At 40.2% G+C, this 20,703-nt stretch overlaps 1 protein-coding gene across 11 annotated transcripts in view; it reads right to left on the bottom strand.

Moving 5' to 3' along the window:
- The window catches only part of DIS3L2 (DIS3 like 3'-5' exoribonuclease 2), a 344,026-nt gene that overhangs the window by 270,825 nt on the left and 52,498 nt on the right, over positions 1-20,703 (bottom strand). For all 11 annotated transcript variants that reach the window (XR_008956850.1, XR_007188480.2, XR_007188478.2 and 8 more), the window contains exons 4-5: positions 14,389-14,442; positions 4,493-4,594 (exon numbers count right to left, since the gene is read on the bottom strand). Coding sequence is in view for 6 of the 11 variants with exons in the window: in XM_026491698.4 (XP_026347483.1) it covers positions 4,493-4,594; positions 14,389-14,442 (156 nt within the window). In the remaining 5 variants the exon portion in view is untranslated. The remainder of the gene's footprint in view (positions 1-4,492; positions 4,595-14,388; positions 14,443-20,703) is intronic.

Below are 20,703 nucleotides of genomic sequence, written 5' to 3'. Positions count from 1 at the left end.
TTTTAACAGTGTTTACTGAAGAGCAAAAGTTTACACTTTTGATCAAGTCAAATTTATTTTTTCTTTTATGTTTCATATTTAAGAAATATTTGTCAAATCTAAGATCACTAAAATTTTCCCCCCTTTTTCTTATAGAAAGTTCATACTTTTTACAAAAACATTTGTATCTATGATCCATTTCAAGTTAAGTTCTGCATATGGTACAAGGTAAGGATCAAAGTTCATTATTTTTCATATGGCTATACAAATGTAATAGCACATTTGTTGAAAAGAGATCCTTTCCCCAGTCAATTACCTTGGCTCCTTTGTAGAAAATCAATTAATCATATATGTATGGGTCTATTTCAGGACTCTCTACTCTGGTTCCATTGATCTATAGGTCTATCTTGACATTACCACACAATCTTATTAACCGGAGCTTTATAGTAAATCTTGAAATCAGGCAATATGCAGCCTCCAATTTTGTTTTTCTTTGTTTTGGCTATACTAGGCCCTTTGCACAACTATACAAATCTTAAAATAAGTTTGTTAACATAAGCCTGCTATGATTTTCTTTGGGATCAATCAGAACAGAACCGGCATCTTAACAATACTGAGTCTTTTCATTGATGAGCATGGTATTTTTCACTGTTTACTGAAGTCTTACGTAATTTTTCCCAGTGATATTTATAGTTTTACTGTACATGTCTTACACATTTTTGGTCAAATTTTTCCCTAAGTATATCATAATTTTGATCCTATTAAAAAGATACTTTAATAAATTTTTTAAATTTCCAATTTCTCATTTCTAATATGTGGAAGTGCAATTGATTTTTTTATATCAAACTTGTCCTTCAACCTTGCTAATCTCACTTATTTCTAGCAGCTTTTTGTAGATTCCTTAGGATTTTATACATAGAAAATCACATGGTCTGAGTATAAAGAGAGTTTTACTTCTTCCTTTCCAACCTGAACGCTTTTTTTTCTATTGCTTTATTGTACTGGTTAGAATATCCAATAAAGTGTTGAATAAAAGGATGAGAAGGGACATTCTTACTTCATTCCCAATATTGGAGAAAAACAAAAAAAAAGTCTTTCACCTTACTAAGAATGTTAGCTATAAATATCTCCTAGATGTTCTCTGCCAGACTGAGGAAGTAATCTTTTATTTCTAGTTTGCTGTGAGTTTTTATTACGAATGGTTGTGGACTTTTGTCAGCTGTATTTTCTACGTCTATTAAAATGATGGCATTGACTGAAATATGGTGTTTAGTTTGTTAATACGGTAAATTACATCAAATTGCTTTTCAAATATTAAACCAACTTTGCATTCCTGAGATAAACCCCATTTGCTCATATTGTATTATCCTTTTAATAGAATATGTTGCTGGATTCTATTTGCTAATATTTTGTTGAGGACTTTTTCAGCTATGTTTGTGAGGCGTACTGGTCTGTAACTTTCTCCTCTTATAATCTCTTTTCCTAGTTTTGATATTAAGGCAGTGCTGCCTTCATAGGATGAGCTGAAAAAGATTTCCACCTCTTGCATTTTCTGAAAGCATTTGTGTAGACTCTGGATTATTTCTTCCTTAAATGTTTAGTAGAGTTTATGAGTAATGAACCATCTAGGCCTCCATATATTCTCAACATTTCTATTAGCACGTCTGAAAAGAAATTAAAACTTAACATGGCCAAGCAGAACTCATAATTTTTGCACCCGAACATGCTCTTCCCTACTATTCCTCATTTTAATTAATGACATCCTACTCACCCATTTTGCTTAAACCAAAATCTTAATCCTTGATTCCACCATCTTTCTCACCCTACTCCTCAAATCCATCTTCAAGTCCCATCAGCTCTGCTTTTAAAATGTATCCCTACTTCTCTCCATCTCTACATCACCTAACTGGCCATGCCAACACATATTCCCCCGCTACATTCCATTCTCCGAACAGCAGCTAGAGCGATTTTTGGCTAAATAAGACCACGTCACTCCCTGGCTTAAAACTCCCATCTGGCCCTTAATCTCTTCTGCCTTTAGATATTAACTGTAAAATAGAAAAACAAGCGGTGTCAACGTAGCCTGAATATACTGACTGTGGGAACACTATAAGAATTTCAGTAAATTCTTATCTGCTTAACTAGCTCCAGTCACCTAGGAATTATAAAATCACAAACATAGGCCTCTTGGGTAAAAACACAACTTTGCTGTGTTGAGTCTCAAAGGAGGTACAGGTTTTTGTCTAGAAGCAAAGGCACCAAGGCAGAAAATAAGAACGCCCAAGTCCTAAGTTGTCCTTCTACAATTTGACAACAACAAACACCTTCAACTCCAACCTACTCTCATCTTAGGCTTCCTGTCCAAAGCAAGAGTGCATCTGACAATAGCAGGAAAGGCTGTGCCTGCTGGTCTTAAATATAAATGGGGTGAAGAACAAGGAAAATAATGCAGCTGATTTATGTATTCATGTTTGGTTTTTTTAGCCATCCCCTGCCACAGCCAAGGTAGGAAGGATGCCAGGCAACTTGGCCTTGCTCTTTTTTTTTTTTTTCCCCAAAGATTTTATCTATCCATTTGACAGACAGTATACACAAGCAGAGGGAGGGGGTGAGGGAGAAGCAGATTTCCTGCTGAGCATGTGACGCAGGGCTCAATCCCAGGACCCTGAGATCATGACCGGAGCTGGAGTTAGACACTTAACTAAGCCACCCAAGCGCCCTGGCCTTGCTCTTTCTGGATCAACCTCTTCCACCTCTGCAGAGCTCAACAGGTGCTCTACTATACGTTCTCCATTCCTATAATTCTTCAACTAGTCAACATCTACTCTGGTTGGGTCTAGACTCACCCAGTTTGCTCATTACTCATCGATTTCTTTCTATTCTACCCATTCTCACTCCTTAAGTTAAAGGAAACCACCATCTTTCTTGTTCCTTCTAAGGATCATCTTCACTCTAATTCTGCCTCTTTACTCCCTCAAATGACCTCCAGGAATACTTTCTTCAGTTTGACCAGGCCCTCATGCACTCCTCTTATCTTCTTAGCTCCCATCAATACTGTGCTAGATGATGCTTTTCAGAAAAGAGGAAGTGGCCTAAATCAATCTATGTTCCTAGGACCTGGAACCAACCCTTACCTGTGCTTTTGGGGAATCAAGGGAGGATATAACCACAGCTGGCAGCAACTGGGGATGGGCTGGGGGATCGGGACTAGGATAACTGACTCTTATAAAACACTCTGCACTTAATTTTACAGCAGTAATCATAATTACCCTTAAATCTGTGTGTGATTAGTTATCTGTCTCTTCCTACATGCACTCCCCATCAGACTAAAAGCTCCATGAGGGCAAGAGCTATGTCTCTCTTGATCATTATTAACATTCTTACACCCTACAAATGCCTGGCATATAGGTCTAACTCAGTTATTCTAGCCCTATCAGATAAAAACAAATTTATGTCTCAACAAAGCTCTGAGATAAGGTAGTATTTCTCCCATTTCTGTAAAAGCTAATAATAAAAACTGACATTGCTTGAGCTGCTACCATGGGTCAGGCACCACTCTAAAAATCATTTAATCTTCATGACAAACCTATGAAGTAGGTACTATGATTATTCCCATCTTACAGATGAGGCATTTGAGATACAGAGAGGTTATATAATTCGCCCAAGGTTACACAGATGAGTGGCAGAAATGGGATTCACACCCAATGAGCCTAGCCTAAAAGCCCACTCTATTAATCCCTGCAGTACCTCTCACTGAAGATAACACCATATTCCTCAATACCAGTAAATTGAGCCAAATAAAATAAAAGATATGCAGAAATGCTATAAAGAAAAACCCAGACTTGGACACACAATTGCCAGTTCTACATGACAATTCAAAGAAACTGCTACCATGAATCATTCCAGTGCCTGACCTTTATTTAAAACAATCGTCAAAAGCCACATTTTTCTTTTCAATTGACAGACATATATGGAGACTGAAACCCAGGATATTCTCAGGTTAAGAACATTTTCTTCTGCCACCAGATATTTGTTTTATAAAAAGACAGAGTCTATTTTTGTCTACCAGGGGAAGCTCCAAACTGGAACCTGTAGAACAAGGTATGTGTTGCCTGGGTTTTCCCTTAGAGGCAGCAAGAATGTGTGAAGACTGCCACCATGCCCATAGCTTTGTCTTTTCAGTTCTCCCATCATTAAATGTGGGAAAATAATATATATCGGAAGTCTGAATGTGTCCTGCAAGCTTTTCTTCTATCCTAAAAATCAAAGAAACCAATGCAAGGCATATGACAGGGAAGACAGATCATAGGGAGGGAGCAAGGAAAACAGCTTAAATCATTAGGTGTCTGCCCACCAGATGCTTCTAAGTTCCACACACTACATGGCCTGCTTCTGCGGCAGCCACAGGACCTTAGGAGTCCGTGACTGCTCCAGTTTATGATGTCTCACGGATGCACCATGGAATAAAAAGGCCCTGAGTAGTGTATTATTAGAAAAGAAAAATTTAACTCACCTTCCACTGCTCCTCTGGAAGCAGCTTCACGACCACCAGATCCCCATTCAAGGCTCTATTACGAGCAACAACCCCATCGATAAAAATGTCTCGATCACCATCCTAGGTTGGAGAGAGAAAATAGTCAGCTTACCAAGACCTGGAACCAAAAATCACTTCCTTGGTTTAAAAACTGAAGACTTTACAATCTGTCCACTGACTTAACAAGAACACTAAGAAATCAGTCTCTTTGGAACTAACAGAAATGGGGATAAACACATAAAAGACGATTAACAGAATGTTAAAAAAAATTTCAAAAACATAAGAGAAGATCTCCAACAGGCAGACCAAAAACAAACAAAAATACATAAAACAAAAAACTGAGACTACATGCTTTCATAACTGAAATGAGAAAGGAGTAAGTTATCTTTTCTTGTTTTAAATAAAATAAAGCATAATGGGGGCGCCTGGGTGGCTCGGTCATTAAGCATCTGCCTTCGGCTCAGGGCGTGATCCCAGGGTTCTGGGATCCAACCCCACACCGAGCTCCTCCACTGGGAGCCTGCTTCTTCCTCTCCCCCTCCCCCTGCTTGTGCTCCCTCTCTCACTGGCTGGCTCTCTCTCTGTCAAATAAAAAAATAAAATCTTAAAAAAAAATTATAAATAAATAAATAAAGCATGATGATACCTTTTCTATACTGATTTTTTTTTTAAGTATCAAAGAAGGGTAAAACATAGAAGGTTTGCAAGAAAACAGAACAACAGAATACAATCCCCTCAGAAAACCCACTGAGGACAGGAGCAACAACCAGCTCCAGGATTTGAGCTCTCTAAGGAAAAAACCAGCAAAAACATAATCCTCCTGCTGAGAAAATGACAGAGAAAGCAAATGCAGTTGCTCTTATGGAGACCTCAGTAGAAGGCAAAGAAGAAAAGGAAAGGGACATGAGATTCATGAAACATTCTCACACTCCTCCAGCTCTATGACTGAGGAGCAGAGTGAACTCCCCACCGTGAACACAAGCCATGGACACCTTTGTCCTCAATCACATGCTTACAAATAACCACATTAGGGACAGTGTGGTCTCAGCATCCTTGGGGTCACAGGAAGATGGGGGGTGCCTGAATGCACCAGAGTTCCTAGGCATTGGAGCAGGAAAGCCAGCTGCAATCAGCAAGCCCAGGGGTGGGCTCTCAGCTCAGGGTTGCCCTAAACCACGAACCGCACAGTCAGGTGAATCCTCCCGGAGCAGGGGCCCCGCCAGGAGACTCCCCTTCCTCCCCCAGGGAGGAGTGGCGTGTTTGTGAGCTGCAGGAGTCTGTGGGGCTTGGAGACTCTAAACGGGGTAGTGTGCCTGAGATAGAAACACTCAGTCACAGGCTGGGTGAGCGCGGAGTACAGAGACCAGGGAGTGACTGAGTGCTTTTCCTTGCGGGCATGCTGAGGAATGGGGCCCTGAGCTTTCAGCTCCAGGAGACAGAGACTGGGAGGCCGCCATTGTCATTCTCAGCCTCTAAAGCTGCATGAAAAGCCTTCAGGGAACAAAGCCACTTGAAAGTAATCCCGAGCAGATTTCTTAGCCTGGCCCCCTAGCAAGGGCAGTGCAATTCTGCCCCGGGGCAAAGACGACTGAGGATCAACACAACAGGCCCCTCCCCCATATCAACAAGAACATCAGCCAAGACCAAGATTACCAATCACAGAGAACTGCAAAACTCCAACGGTAGGGGAACGTAGTATATAGAATTCATGGGGTTTTTTCTCCCACAATTCTTTGGTCTTTCAATTTTAATTTTTTTCTCTTTCCTTTTTTTTTTTCCTTTTTTTTTTTTAAAGATTTTATTTATTTGTCAGAGAGAGAGAGACAGAAAGCACAAGGGGGGGGTGGGAGGCAGAGGGAGAAGCAGGCCCCCTGCCGAGCAAGGAGCCCCATGCAGGGCTCGACCCCAGGACCCTGGGATCATGATCTGAGCAGAAGGCAGTCGCCCAACCAACTGAGTCACCCAGGTGTCTCTCTCTTTCCTTTTTCAATGAATTTCTTATTTTATCAACTTCTTTTTAAAAATCTTTATTAATTTTCATTTTTACAGTTACAGTCTATCCTTTAATTTTATTTTTGTGTAAGTTTTTCTTTCTTTACAATTTGGGATACAGCTTCTTCTAACAAACAGACCAAAATGCACCCAAAATCTAGTGTATGGCTCTGTTCTCTTCTCCTGTCTGACCATAGTCTCTCTCTCTTTTTTTTTGTTAGTCTTTAATTTTCATCTTTATAGTTACAGTCTATCCTTTCAATGTATTTGATTTTATTTTTGTATATATATAAGTTTTTCTACAATTTGAGATGTAGTTTCTTCTAACAAACCAACCAAAATACACTCAGGATACAGTGTATTGCTCTGTTCTGTTCACCTGTCTGTTTATATTCCGTTTTTATTTTTTGGTCTTTTAATTTTCATTTTTACAATTACATTCTATCCTTTCATTGTATTTAATTTTATTTTTGAACATAGATAAGTTTTTCTTTCTTTAAATTTTGGGATCTAGTTTTCTAAGAAACAGACCAAAATACACACAGGATCCAGTGTATTGCTCTGTTTTGTGCACCTGTCTGATATAAATATATATATATATATATATATATATATATATATATATATATTTATTTTTTTTTGGTTTTTGGTCTCTTCTCATTTGTTTAGTGTATCATTCTCTGGGGTTGTTGTTGCCATTTTAGTATTCTGTTCTCTCACTCATCTATTCTTCTTTGGACAGGATGACAAGACGGAAAAACTCAGAAGAGAACAAGAGGCAGTACTGACTGCCAGGGGGCCTAATTAGTATGGATATAAGTAAGATGTCATATGCACCCCAATGTTCATAGCAGCATTGTCCACAATAGCTAAATCGTGGAAGGAGCCGAGATGCCCTTCAACAGATGACTGGATTAAGAAGGATGTGGTCCATATATACAATGGAATATTACTCAGCAATCAGAAAGAACGATTACACAACATTTGCAGCAACATGGACGGGACTGGAGGAGATTATGTTAAGTGAAATAAGTCAAGCAGAGAAAGACAATTATCATATGGTGTCACTCATTTATGGAACATAAGAAATAGGAAGATCGGTAGGAGAAGGAAGGGAAGAATGAAAGGGGGGTAAACAGAAGGGGAAATGAACCATGAGAGACTGTGGACTCTGGGAAACAAACTGAGGGCTTCAGAGGGGAGGGGGGTGGGGGATTGGGATAGGCCGGTGATGGATAGTAAGGAGGGCACATATTGCATGGTGCACTGGGTGTTATACGCAAATAATGATTCATGGAACAGTGCATCACAAACTGGGGATGTACTGTATGGTGACTAATATAACAAAATAAAAATTATTTAAAAAATAAATTAAAAAAAAATAAAAATAAATAAGATATCAGAACTAGAGTTCAGAATAACAATTATAAAGATACTAACTGGGTTTGAAAAAAGTATAGAGGACACTAAGCCCCTTCTGGAGAAATAAAAGAACAAAAATCTAATCAAGTTGAAATAAAAAGGGTTATTAATGAGATGCAATAAAAATGGAGGCTCTAACTGCTAGGATAAATGAGGCAGAAGAGAGAATTAGTGATACAGAAGACCAATAATGGAGAATAAAGAAGCTGAGAAGAAGACAGATAACAACTACTGGATCACAAGGGGAGAATTCTAGAGTTAAGTGATACCATAAAGCAGAACAATATTAGAATAATTGGGATCCCAAAAAAAGAGGAAGGAGAGGAGGGGCAGAAGGTATACTGGAGCAAATGACAGCAGAGAACTTCCCTAATCCAGGGAAGGAAACAGTCATCAAAACCCGGGAGGCAGAGAGAACCCCCCTCAAAATCAATAAAAATAGGTCAACACCCCAGCATATAATAGTGAAACTTACAAATCTCAGAGACAAGGAGAAAATCCTGAAAGCAGTTCGGGACAAGGGGTCTGTAACCTACAAGGGTAGAAACATTAGATTGGCAGCTGACATACCTACAGAGACCTGGCAGGCCAAAAAGGACTGGCATGATATACTCTGGGTGCTAAATGAGAAAATTTGCAGCCAAGAATACTTTATCCAGCTAGGATGTCATTCAAAATAGGAGTGAGAAAAAGCTTCCAGGACAAACAAAACTAAAAGAATCTGTGATCACCAAACCAGCCCTACAAGAAATACTGAAAGGGGTCCTGTAAGCAAGGAGAGAGCCCAAAAGTAACACAGACCAGAAAGGAACAGAGACAATATACGTAACAGTCACCTTACAGGCAATACAATGGCACTAAATTCATATCTTTCAAAAGTTACCCTGAATGTAAACGGGCTAAATGCCCCACTCAAAAGACACAGGGTATCAGATCGGATAAAAAAGCAAGACCCATCAATATGTTGTCTGCAAGAGACTCATTTTCGACCCAAAGACACCTCCAGGCTTAAAGTGAGGGGGTGGAGGGGCGCCTGGGTGGCTCAGTCGTTAAGCATCTGCCTTCAGCTCAGGGCTTGATGCCAAAGTCCTGGGATCGAGGCCCACATCAGGCTCCTCTGCTGGGACCTGTTTCTTCCTCTCCCACTCCCCCTGTGGGAGGGATCTCTCGCTGGCTGTCTCTCTCTCTGTCAAATAAATAAATAAAATCTCTAAATAAATAAATAAATAAAGTGAGGGGGTGGAAAACCATTTATCATGCTAATGGACATCAAAAGAAAGCTGGGGTGGCAATCCTTACATCAGACAAATTAGATTTTAAACCAAAGACTGTAATAAGAGATGAGGAAGGACACTATATCATAATTAAAGGGTCTATCCAACAATTTACAATTGTAAATATTAATGCCCCTAACATGGGAGCAGCCAATTATATAAGCCAATTAATAACAAAATCAAAGAAACACATTGATAATAATATAATAATAGGGGACTTAAACACCCTCCCCCACTGCAATGTACAGATCATCTAAGCAGAAGATCAGCAAGGAAATAAGGGCTTTGAATGACACACTGGACCAGATGGACTTCACAGATATATTCAGAACATTCCATCCCAAAGCAACAGAATACACATTCTTCTCAAGTGCACATGGAAAATGTTCATTTTTCTTAAAGGAAGTAATAGCAAACAGGCTTAGAAAACCACCACTCAAAATTTTCTAGTAGAGACAATTGGTATATATAAGATTTAACACTCAACAGACTAAAAGTGATTACTGTAACACTTCAGTTAAAATTAAAATTAGCATTCCAAATTCACCAAAACTGCCCCACCAACACCAAAAATGGGACTTTAGACACTCAGCATTTTTTACAGTTTCCAATTACAAACCATAAAAGATGTTTTAGAACAGTTTTTCTGTTCAACTTCCAACCTAACCATGGGATGACAGCTGTGGCCTGCACATGTTGCCAAACCTCAGCCACCCTAGTCCCTGAGGCACCACTACCGTGTTAGCCACAAAGACAGAATCACTGCAGTTGACCTCACATTGAGCTCCTCAGAGCAATAAGGAAGAGGCAACCACTAAATAGAACGTGAACAACTGCAGGGTGGCACATGGTCCTCAATAGCTGCCTTCTGCAATTTATGTAGCAATAGGGTCTCTCCAACTTTCCCGAAATGAAGAGAGAGCTGTTTGGAGGTCATCCCAACCCATGATCATGTGGTCAAAACACATCGAATAAAATACCTCTCTCATAAGCATGTACACCACCCCCAGAGCTCAGAGATTTAAGATGATAAGATACTGGTATTGTCACATTCCCATCCCAAGAAACCAAGAAGAACAGGGCTGAGTTGAACCTCAGACAATACACAAATCTCCAGGTATTGCGTCACTGCTCAGCTCTTACTGGATTCATTCAGAAGTCCGTATCTATTGCAGAATCTCTTATTTTAAAGACCATAAACTTGGGAACAACTCAATATTAAAAGTTCGATTCCTCCCACTTTACTTTTAAAGGCTAAAGTGTTCAGCTCTTTATTTGAATGTCAAAAACTAGCTCTATCCACCAGGAAGAACAGAGAAAAAGGAAAATGGACAATGAACCACCCTAGAAGAAATATAATAGGATCTGGGGGTAATCTACCTAAATACTTAGGAGGCTTTCAAGCAGGGAGGACAATCCAAGAGCATTCTATCAATGGAATAGCTCCCTTTGGACAAAATAAATTCCACAGTCGTTCAAAGAGTGTCTCCCATGACAAGATGCACAAAAAAGTTATAAAATTTCTTGCACCAACATAATTCAGAATGGAACCTGTGCTTTTTGTAAAAAGCCAAAGTTCTGTATCTGGTCCATTTCTCTTCTTTATCCCATTTCTCTTCTTTACCCCAAACAGGATAAAAAGGCATCTCAATAATATCAATTTATCTTGGTTTGCTTGAAAGTCACATGGGTTTATTCTAACTCTATCTTACTTTTACTGAGAACCCCAGAAGACCAGCAGGTACACATATTAAGTGACTTCTCCCATGTATTTTGGCTTTGTCAAAAGAAAATGAAAATCAACTTTCTATCAGCTGAAATTATAATGAACCTAAGTCAGCATCCCCCAAAATGAAGTACTTTTCTAATAACAAAGTGATGATAAATTCACTGTTCTTAGCCTATTGACGTAAGTAGATATTTTAACATAGCATATGACATTGTATAAATTCACAACTGTTTTTAGAGTCACTAAGAACCTAAATAATCAAATCTAGTCTATTTTTGCCTCTCCAAAAACTTTATAATTTTAAATTAGAATTTAGAATTTTAAGATTTTTTTTTTTAATTTATATGAAGAGATAGAGACAGTCAGCGAGAGAGGGAACAGAAGCAGGGGGAGTGGGAGAGGAAGAAGCAGGCTCATACTGGAGGAGCCTGATGTGGGGCTCGATCCCACAACGCTGGGATCATGCCCTGAGCCGAAGGCAGACGCTCAACGACTGTGCCACCCAGGCGCCCCAAGAATTTAGAATTTTAAAGTTGTAAGGAACATTAGACAATCTAATCCATTGCTAGTTTTACAAATAAGGAAACTTTTCAATTTCCTATTGTCAGAGCAATGGCTACATCTTCTTTTCTAACAATTCCTGTCTTTACTCGCCCTGCTAAAGCAGGGGACAGGTAACATTCAGGCCCTGGTTCTGATATTCTACTCCTAGTCCACCTGTGAGCATTTTTCCAGTTCATACCAGTTCACACTTGAAGTGGACATGTGCTACGTACACTCATAAATCGAGACCAGTGGTAGTTGTGAGATATATCCACATATAATTCACTGCCTCTACTATCTCCTTCCTCAATGCCTTCTAGAATGCCTCTAACACTGAAACCCATAAAACTAGAATGTAGGATTGTTCTAGTATCTACAACCAAACTTAAAACTGGGCCTTGATAGAGCTTTTACAATTAGTTCTTAGTTACTTAGAGGTGAATCCTTTAGCATTTTTTCTCCCTCTGAGACAATATCACTATTCCATTAGTGGCCAAATAGGAGAATAAGGGGCATAAAAATAAACCAATTCTAATATCACGACTGTCTAAAAGATTCTGAATAGGACATGCCAGGAATATAATTTCAAGTAGGAGAACAACCTGGCCTTTTGAAACATCAGTAACTTTTGTTTCTTAACTTCCTTGAACAAGCCAAATTAAACTGTGCCAACACATCATTTGCACATGTAAATTAGATGAATTTAACTCACAGGAACCTAACTAGGTGCCACAATTTAGAGGACCTTTGCTCTGGCCCTTTTCCAGTCACACTCTTCCCCATAGGTAAAGACTTCTCAGGGCCAAATGGATGTGCATCCCTGAGGTAATCAGCCCCAAGCCCACTTCCAAGGCATACACAGGCATGTTCCCCAGGTCTGTCTGCCTAGAGGCAGACCACAGTCACTGGTGGCACCCACTGGACTTGACAGGTGGCTAAAGGGCAGGTATTTCTAAGGCATGTGGACAGAACTTGGACATGTGGGATAAGATGCTCACATGGGTGCATGCAAGGGCCCCCACTGAATGGGGAAGAGGGGGTGCAGTGGAGACAGCAAAGAGGGGACAAGGAGCCAGGACTGGGAAGGGAAGAGGGGCAGGCCAGAGGCAGACCCTCCATATGGCCACACTTCAGGATGGAGCTCCAAGCAGTCTGAGAATTCTACACTTGAACCCAGGTACACAGAGGTATATTTAACAAGAAATATATTTTATTTGTCACGAATGTATTTTACCTGTTAGTTTGATTTATAACTTCTAAATATTTAATATAAAATATGTGTGCCTCCATTTGTACTCTTGTCCCAGGCCCTCCACTTGTCAGGAACCAGCCTATCAGGGATCTAACTTATGGAAATTTAATACCGTGTACTCAGAGAAGAAAACAAGCAAGTAGTCAAATTTTCAAAATGCTATGTAGTTCCCCTTAACATTCCAGTCAATGCCAGCAAACCTTAGTGTACACAGGAGATGGGAGGCTTGTAATCTGCTCAGCTCCCAGGTGTCTCTCAGGATGAACTCCTTACTCCACTGGCTATGATTCTCATACTTAAAAACCCATGTTTTTCATACACCAGGCCCCTATTATAACTGAGTTCCCTCAACTGGTATGCCAATGAAGAAACAGTTATACTTTCTAAAGTAGAGAAAATGCTAGTTATGCTGGACTTACTGAGAGATTATCTGTCTCCAACATGGCATATTCCTAAGAAATTTTCATGGGTAATTTTTATGATTACTGAATGTGATTTCCATCTTATGAGCAAAGCCGGGAATCGAACACCATGTAAACTGTGCTTCCGGGAATAATGAACCTGCTCTTACAGCTAAGTCACTGCCTCAAAGCTCAGTTGTGCAAAGTACCAGGATCAGAATATATAACATGGTCCATCACTGGAGCAGAATAGGATTCAGAGAGAACAAGGTGACATGTCAGTGATACTTTTTATCTAATCCACTGGGTAAGATGGAACTTGAGATACAAATGTGAATCCTTGACTTCTATAGGGCAAGGAGGGAAAAGAACTAAACTGAGCTTAAGAACAGGTCTTAAGGTTATTGGAACACCACCACCACCTGGGAAGCACATGACTGAACTTGTATTCTCGCTAAATTTGTCATTTAACATCATGAAATATGTTAACTGAAATACATATACGTACTCCATTTTCTCATCAGTAAGCTCATGTTTATCCCTATGCTCTCTTCCACTGTTAAAATGTCTATAATTCTACGGCTATCCTATTTATGACAGCCTGGAAAAGTCACGTCAGGAATTTGAGAATATTGCTCTCCTAGCTTTGCATAATCAAGCCTTATCCAGAGACCTCCTGCTAACTATATGTCAGAGTGAACTTCCCTGAACAGCAGAGACCCTGGTAAAATGAGTCATGAATGGAAGAAAGGATATAAAGACCCAACAGTGAAAAGCCTTGCACCAAGTCCTATCACCTGCAGAAAAGTGAAGTGAGAGACTCTGACCAAAAGAAAAAAACATTACACCTTTTTTTTTTTTTTACAAATTTGCAGATTAGCTCACACAGTAGATCGAAAATAGATAGCATATTTGTTTGGGAAAGATTAACTTAAATCAGTGGAAAAACCCATAAATCCCTTTAAGCTATACACCAAGGGCGTCCAACTAAAGAATGGGTGGGTGTCTGTGTGGGTTCAGCTGCTCGCTGCAGCCCTAGTAACAAATGCCATCCCCTTCACTTGAAGTGAGAGTTTAAGACTGGCAGAGGGGGTTTTTAACCAAAGGCAAATTTTGCTTATTTAAATTTGAAACAAATCCTTGCCCATCCTCAATTTTGTTTTACTACTCTGCTTTTTAGTTAAAATATATGATTTCAGTTTCAGAGCACATCTAAAAAATTAAATGTGACATTAAGTTTATTATAAAGTTATTGAACTTACCGGGGAAGGAATGAAGGCTTCATGAAACTTCTTTGGATTAATTCTCAATACACCCTTTAAAAAAAAAAAAAATCTGTGAAAATTTAACTAGTTATCCACCTATAAGCTTTCCATATATACGTTATTCTCCAATAAAAAGTTTTTAAATTAATTAAACAGCTCAATCTAGAAAACAATTTAGGCGTAAGAGAACTACTCATTAAATGCATGAAACATGATTTCTACTAATGTCTGCAACATAGGGTTCGATCAAAAACTGAAAGCCCACACTGGCACCTGGCTGTGAACAGGCAGAGGTGAGAAGGAACAGAGCTTGGCATGGAGTGGGAAAGCGGCAACTACTGGGATTTTATGTGCCCCCACATGCTAGGCTTCACATTGAAACCCTTACTTTAAGAACAAGATTATATAGGGATTACGTCTCACTACATAATGGCCTTTTTTATTCACTGAGACCTTTCCACACTTGCTTGTTTCCATGACAATTTTCAAAGTGATACAGGTTGATTTCCAACCTGGATACTTAACCTTGAGCGACCAGATGCATATTTTTTACTCTGGCCCTTCTGCAGAGCTGAATGAGTCAATAATTCAAAATGGTCCAGAACCAGCTCTTAATGTAAATGGGAATCCTGGCTCCGACAGCCAGGCCACCCAGTCTGCCTTCAACTTCATGTTATTCCAGCACCAAATCAGGGTCTGCTTCTATTTACGCACAGGGGTGCAGGTGGGGGCCGTCTTCAATAGCAGTTCAGTATTTTAGGCTCTTGCAGGAAGCTGTAACCCTCCCAAGGTTCCAGCTGCATTTGAAGGCCACTGGAACACATGGAGAGAGGCAGTTATTTTCCTAAGAGCCAGACTCAAAGGGTGTCTTGAGAAAGTGTTTTAAATAACATTTCCCCCCTAAAATGTTGAAAGACTCGAAGATACATTAATTAACAAAACAGGTGAGGGCATAAAATAAAGGAGAAAATAGGTCTCCCCTTCACTGGTGCACCATGTTTAAATTACAAATTTCCATGCAACAGTTTATACTATCGTTAACATCCCAAATGGACTTAACTCAAGATTTATTGAATACTATGTTCAAGACCCTGAGACAATGTGGAGAGAGAGTGATTTTCAAGCTCAGTCCCTGTTTATGAAGCAAAATATGAAGGATGCCATCAGTGAGGATACAGCTGACTTTCAGCTGGGGGGCACTAGGAAAGGCTCCATAGACAGTGTCTGACCTGGTCCTTGATGGAGGAGAAAAACTTGCAGATAAATCAGAAGGGAAATAACAGGCAAAGAACAACATGTAAGCAAGAGTGCTTAAGACGGCAAACACTCTTCTCCCATCATGCTGTAACTCTGCTTAGGGTAAGAGATAAAGGGGGTGGGAGACAAGGCTGGCAAAGCTCCCCGAGGCCAGACCCTTTTTATGAATGTCACTGTAATTTCACTTCTAGAACAGCTGATTTTTTGTTGGGGGGAGGGAGACAAAAGGCTTATTACATTTATCCTAAACTTTCACCCACTCACTCAACAAAACTTCCTGAAGACTCACATGGCAGGCACTATGCTAAGTGATGGGGACACAATGGAAAGTAATAACAGTCTGCCCTCACAGAGCATAGTGTCTAGTGAGGGAAAGACACTCGAAATAAATCAAGTCCATTCACTCAAGCTAAATTTTCTAAAAATTCATTTTCTGATTCCAGGCATTGCTTTCTGACCTAAGGTTTGTTTTTCCCCCTCAGTTGCTATTCTTCTATCGTCCCTTCCAGTTCAGTGAATGGTTACAACCTCTGTACCACAGTATAGAGATAAGAATGCCTTCTGCTGTCAAAGGGGCCCTTAAGTACAGAGCACGTAGAGGCTAACAATGGCCTCAAAGGAAAGAGGTTGCTCAGGGCTCTGTCTAGGCTCTATTTAAAAGAATGGATATTAAAAGGACCTTCAAGATTCTACTCTTGATTGTCTATCCCAAACATCCTGATACACAAAAGCATACAGGGAAAGACAGAAACCTTGTTTAAGAAAAACATTTGCAGTTTGAGTGGAGCATACTCTTAAGAAATTGACCTCAGGAACAGACTCCCTTGGGAGTGCAAATCGTACTGAGGAAAAAGAAACTCTCACAGAATTCCACAGCAGACCAGAGTCTACCCCACAGCCTGATGAAAGAAGCTGTCAGTAAAGCATGTCAAGAAATGGTCTTTTAACTAAAAGAGACTTCCAGCAAAATTTTGTCTTACTCACCTACAAAAGTCCAGGACTTTCATATCCACATTTTTATGACCATTACCTAATCTACTCCAATCCCTCATCGATCATCTTCCTCCTCAACCCTTTCCTAGGCCTAGAACTTGATCAGTGAGGCTCCTACATGCTCCATCTCCTCTCTGAATGCTCCTGAGCTCCTCAACTGAAACCTGGCTGTTCCCTGGGTATGATCACTTCCCTTGAAGTGCTCTCAAAGACAGTCTATTGTATCTCTCCTATCCCATGTGTCTCAGAGACCAGGAGAAGGCTCCCCCCTGTTTCCCCACTGTAGCTTTAAAAGTATTTTTTTTCCTCCATTCTTGGTCAAAACCCAGATCCTTTGGAGAACACGCCATTACCTCCTGCTATACCTCCTCACTGCTATCATCTTCACATCTTTTGATCATATCCCTGATTCACTAATGCTTTGACTTATAGTTCACTGTCTTCCTCTGCACCGCCATTCCTATAAACACAGAACTTTGCATTCACACAGTTGACCAGACAACCCTAGCCGGACACTCTAGCCACCTTTTCCTCCACCCACCCTAACGACTCTCCCCCATGTTCACTACTGTCTCTTGGCATCATTGCTAATGATACTAACTCCAAACGTGAAAACTCAAATATCACACTTTCTGATCACAGTCTTCTATCCTTCCATCTTGAGTAAGGTAAAAACCCCACTTCAACAATTCTTTGTCTTCACTAAGACTTCCAACCCACGGACCTGATCGCATTTTGTTCCCACACTATGTTTAGTCACTTCCTTGGCCACCTAGTTGCCATGGCCTGTCATTACCTCCTGCCCTTGCAAACCCTGAGTCCTGGGTCCACTCTCCCTCTTCTATTCAACTAGCAAGACCTCACTCTCAGTTAACCCCAACTATCTGCCTTCTCCAGGCTTACACCCAAGGAGCTGAATGTTACTGTAGAAAAATAACACACAACTGGGCTAATTAGCCTAACTTGGCAATCATAAACATGTTTTATTTGGCTTACAGGATGTTTGAGAATACTTAAAGCAAAGGAATTTCACACATAAATATGTATTTCCACATTTTCCTGAAACACCAGCTAACCCTCCATGGCAGCAACCATCTGAGTTGAATAACAAACACTTCTCTTATAGCAATGAAAAAAAAAATACCTCAAATAACATTTATATAAGTATACTACATGTTACACACTGTTTTAAGAGCTTTATATCCATCAACTAATTTAACACTCAAATCAATCCTATGAGGTAGGTACTACTGTCCTCCTTTCTACCAGTGAGAACACCGAGGTGCTGAGAGGTACCCACCTGCACACCACATTCAAGCCCAGCAGTCTGGTTCCAGAGTCCTCGCTCGTAACTGCCTTAGACTGCCTCTGCTCGCCACAGTCATCACCAGGGCCTCTTTGCTCATTTATGCCATCTGTTCCCTTCCCTCAACACCCCAGCACCACCTTCCAGCCCTGTCTTCCCTGTATCGGTTAATGGCAATATCATCCATCTAATGGCTCGATTCAAAACTTGGAGGTCCTGCTTTATTTCCTCCCTCTGCCTTTCCTTCACATTTAAGCCATCAGCTTCCTGCCAGTCCCAGCTCCACCGCCATCCACTCCCCACTATCTTCAACGCCACCACCCTCTTTCCTTGCCCCGTTTACTCTAACGGCCTTCCACATGGTCACCCAGCTTCCGCTCGAGTCTATTCACCTCACAACTGCCAGAGAGCTGTTTTTAAAGCATAAAATACATCATGCCCTCTCCCTACCAAAACACTTCAGTTTTAATAAAATCCAATTCTCCTAGCTGTGGCAGCTGCCTGACTCTCCAGCTTATTCCTGTATCATAATTCCCTTTGCTCACTATGCTAATAGCTCCCTTCATGTTCCTCAAAAACACCAAGCCTTTTTTCTGCCTGCCATTCTTCCGCTAGCTGGTCTCTCTGCCTATAATGTTCTTTGCCTAATTCTCCTGAAAGCTGGCTCATTTTCACCCTTCAGATCTCAGCTCAGAAATCACCTGCTCAGAGCAGCCTAACCACCCCATGTAAAGTGGCTCTCTCTAATTCTTCTTTCTCATCTTTCTTACTTCCCTAGCAGCGCTCAGTACATGCTGTAATTCCCTCTTTATGTCTTGGGGTGTGTTTGCCCGTCTCCCCCAGTGAATCACCTATCTCACTCGCTGGTATATGCCTGGCACTTAGTAGACAGTCAAGAAACATGAGCTAGTTAATGAATGTCTACAGAGTTGAAGCTCTCCCCCAGCCCTGGCAGTAACTGTATGAAGATCACCTGTGCCTGCTGAATGGCTGGGCAGTCCACTGTAATGTCACCTCTGTTTTTCTCTTTAATTCATACCCAAATGTTCTCCAGCTGATTTCACTCTTAACAAATGGTGAAGGTCCTAGAAACTAGAAGGTCCTAGAAACCCATCCTGTCCTATCTTCTCAGACTAGGAATTCTTGTAAGGTCCAATAACAACTTCACACCAATATTCTATTTTAGGGGGGGACTCTGACATCATGCCTCAGGCTGCTCTGGTGGATCAACCTGAGCCACCTTCCACCAAAGCATCATCTGAGATCAGGAAAACAGCCATTTCTACCATTATACCCATGTCACTCTGGTCATCACCCCAAACCTGAGTCCCCTCTAGGCCTATCCCATACTTTCATTTTTTCCAACACCTCCTACAACAATCTCCTATACTGCACCTACAGAGAAAAGATGTATGTATGATGTGAGAACTTGTTTGTAAAAAAAATTTTTTTTCAAAATTACGTGTACATGATCATGTGTTACTGCTAATCAGTTCAAACACAGGAAAGAGATTCCTTCGGTCACTATGGATTCCTCATCCCCACATAGGGCAAAACACCAATGAAATGTCAAATTATTGTTCAAAGTATTGAAAACAAAATAAAAGTATTATTCCACTCCTATTTTTAAAATACCTTCTTAATATCTCTTAATAAATGTTTCTTCTCTGGATGGGGAGAAAAAAGGGATGTCACGATATACTTAAATTTGAATATAAAAGTTAACAAATACTTACAAGTATATCTAGCAAGTTTACTTTTCTCCAATAGCATCTAAATAGCTTTTCTTGTCTAGCTTTTTATCTTCCCCATCCAGGCCTGCACACATAAAGTTCATATCAGAAAGCAGATGGACTCTGTTTCCCTGCCTATGAAAATCTTATTTACAGTGTTGTATATTTCACACGATGACCTCATATCTGGAACCCATTCCTCTCCCCATCTGCAAAGAACAACTGTTCTCATCTGTGGGGGGAGGCTCTGGCTGCAGAGTCTCATGATGTCACAAGCCAGGAGGAATTACTTACAAACTCCTGGGAAAGAGAGTTGTTATATTGATCAGCTTTTTGTTTTGTTTTAATATCAGCAGAGTTGTTTCAAAAGCAAGAATAGGAAGGAGCAAAAACTGTATCATTCCAGAATATTTTCCTCACCCTATCTCTATAAATTCTATAACCAAAACTACAAGCAATTTTTCTTCCAAGTTATAACAACTGAGTTTCCCTCACCCTTCTTCAAAAGACACAGTACCTTGATCCTTTATTCACTCAGTAAATAAATATTTATTCAATATAAACTCATTATGCATCAATCAAATGCCACACACTGGGCTAATCTGTGGGAATAAGGTACAAGCCTCCCCACAAGAAAGTGAATGGTCTATTTGAGGAAACATAAATACCAAGAAATGGTAGTAAGTTTAGAATAAAGGGTAAACAACGAAGTCAGCTTCAAGAAAGTAATCATGGCCAATTCTGCTTGGAGAATTAAGATAAGACTTCTCAAAGGGGGTAACATTTAGGTAGGGACTTAAAGTTCAAGCATGATTATATCAAGATAATGGGAGTAAGAATTCCAAGCACTAGGAACAGTGTGTACCGAGTCATGGAAAAATCAAAGAGCAGAGTTTTTACAGGAAAGGTCTTAAAGATCAGGGTGAATAGAGCAGCATGTACCTGAAGAAGAGTGGCAGGAAATGAAAATGGGAAAGGCACAAAGGGTTCTTGTACATGAAACAAGATGAGGGACAAGAAACT

The sequence above is a fragment of the Ursus arctos genome, unplaced genomic scaffold (genome assembly GCF_023065955.2).
Source record: "Ursus arctos isolate Adak ecotype North America unplaced genomic scaffold, UrsArc2.0 scaffold_1, whole genome shotgun sequence".
Taxonomy (NCBI): Eukaryota; Metazoa; Chordata; class Mammalia; order Carnivora; family Ursidae; genus Ursus; species Ursus arctos.
This window is presented reverse-complemented; position numbering and strand designations above follow the sequence as displayed.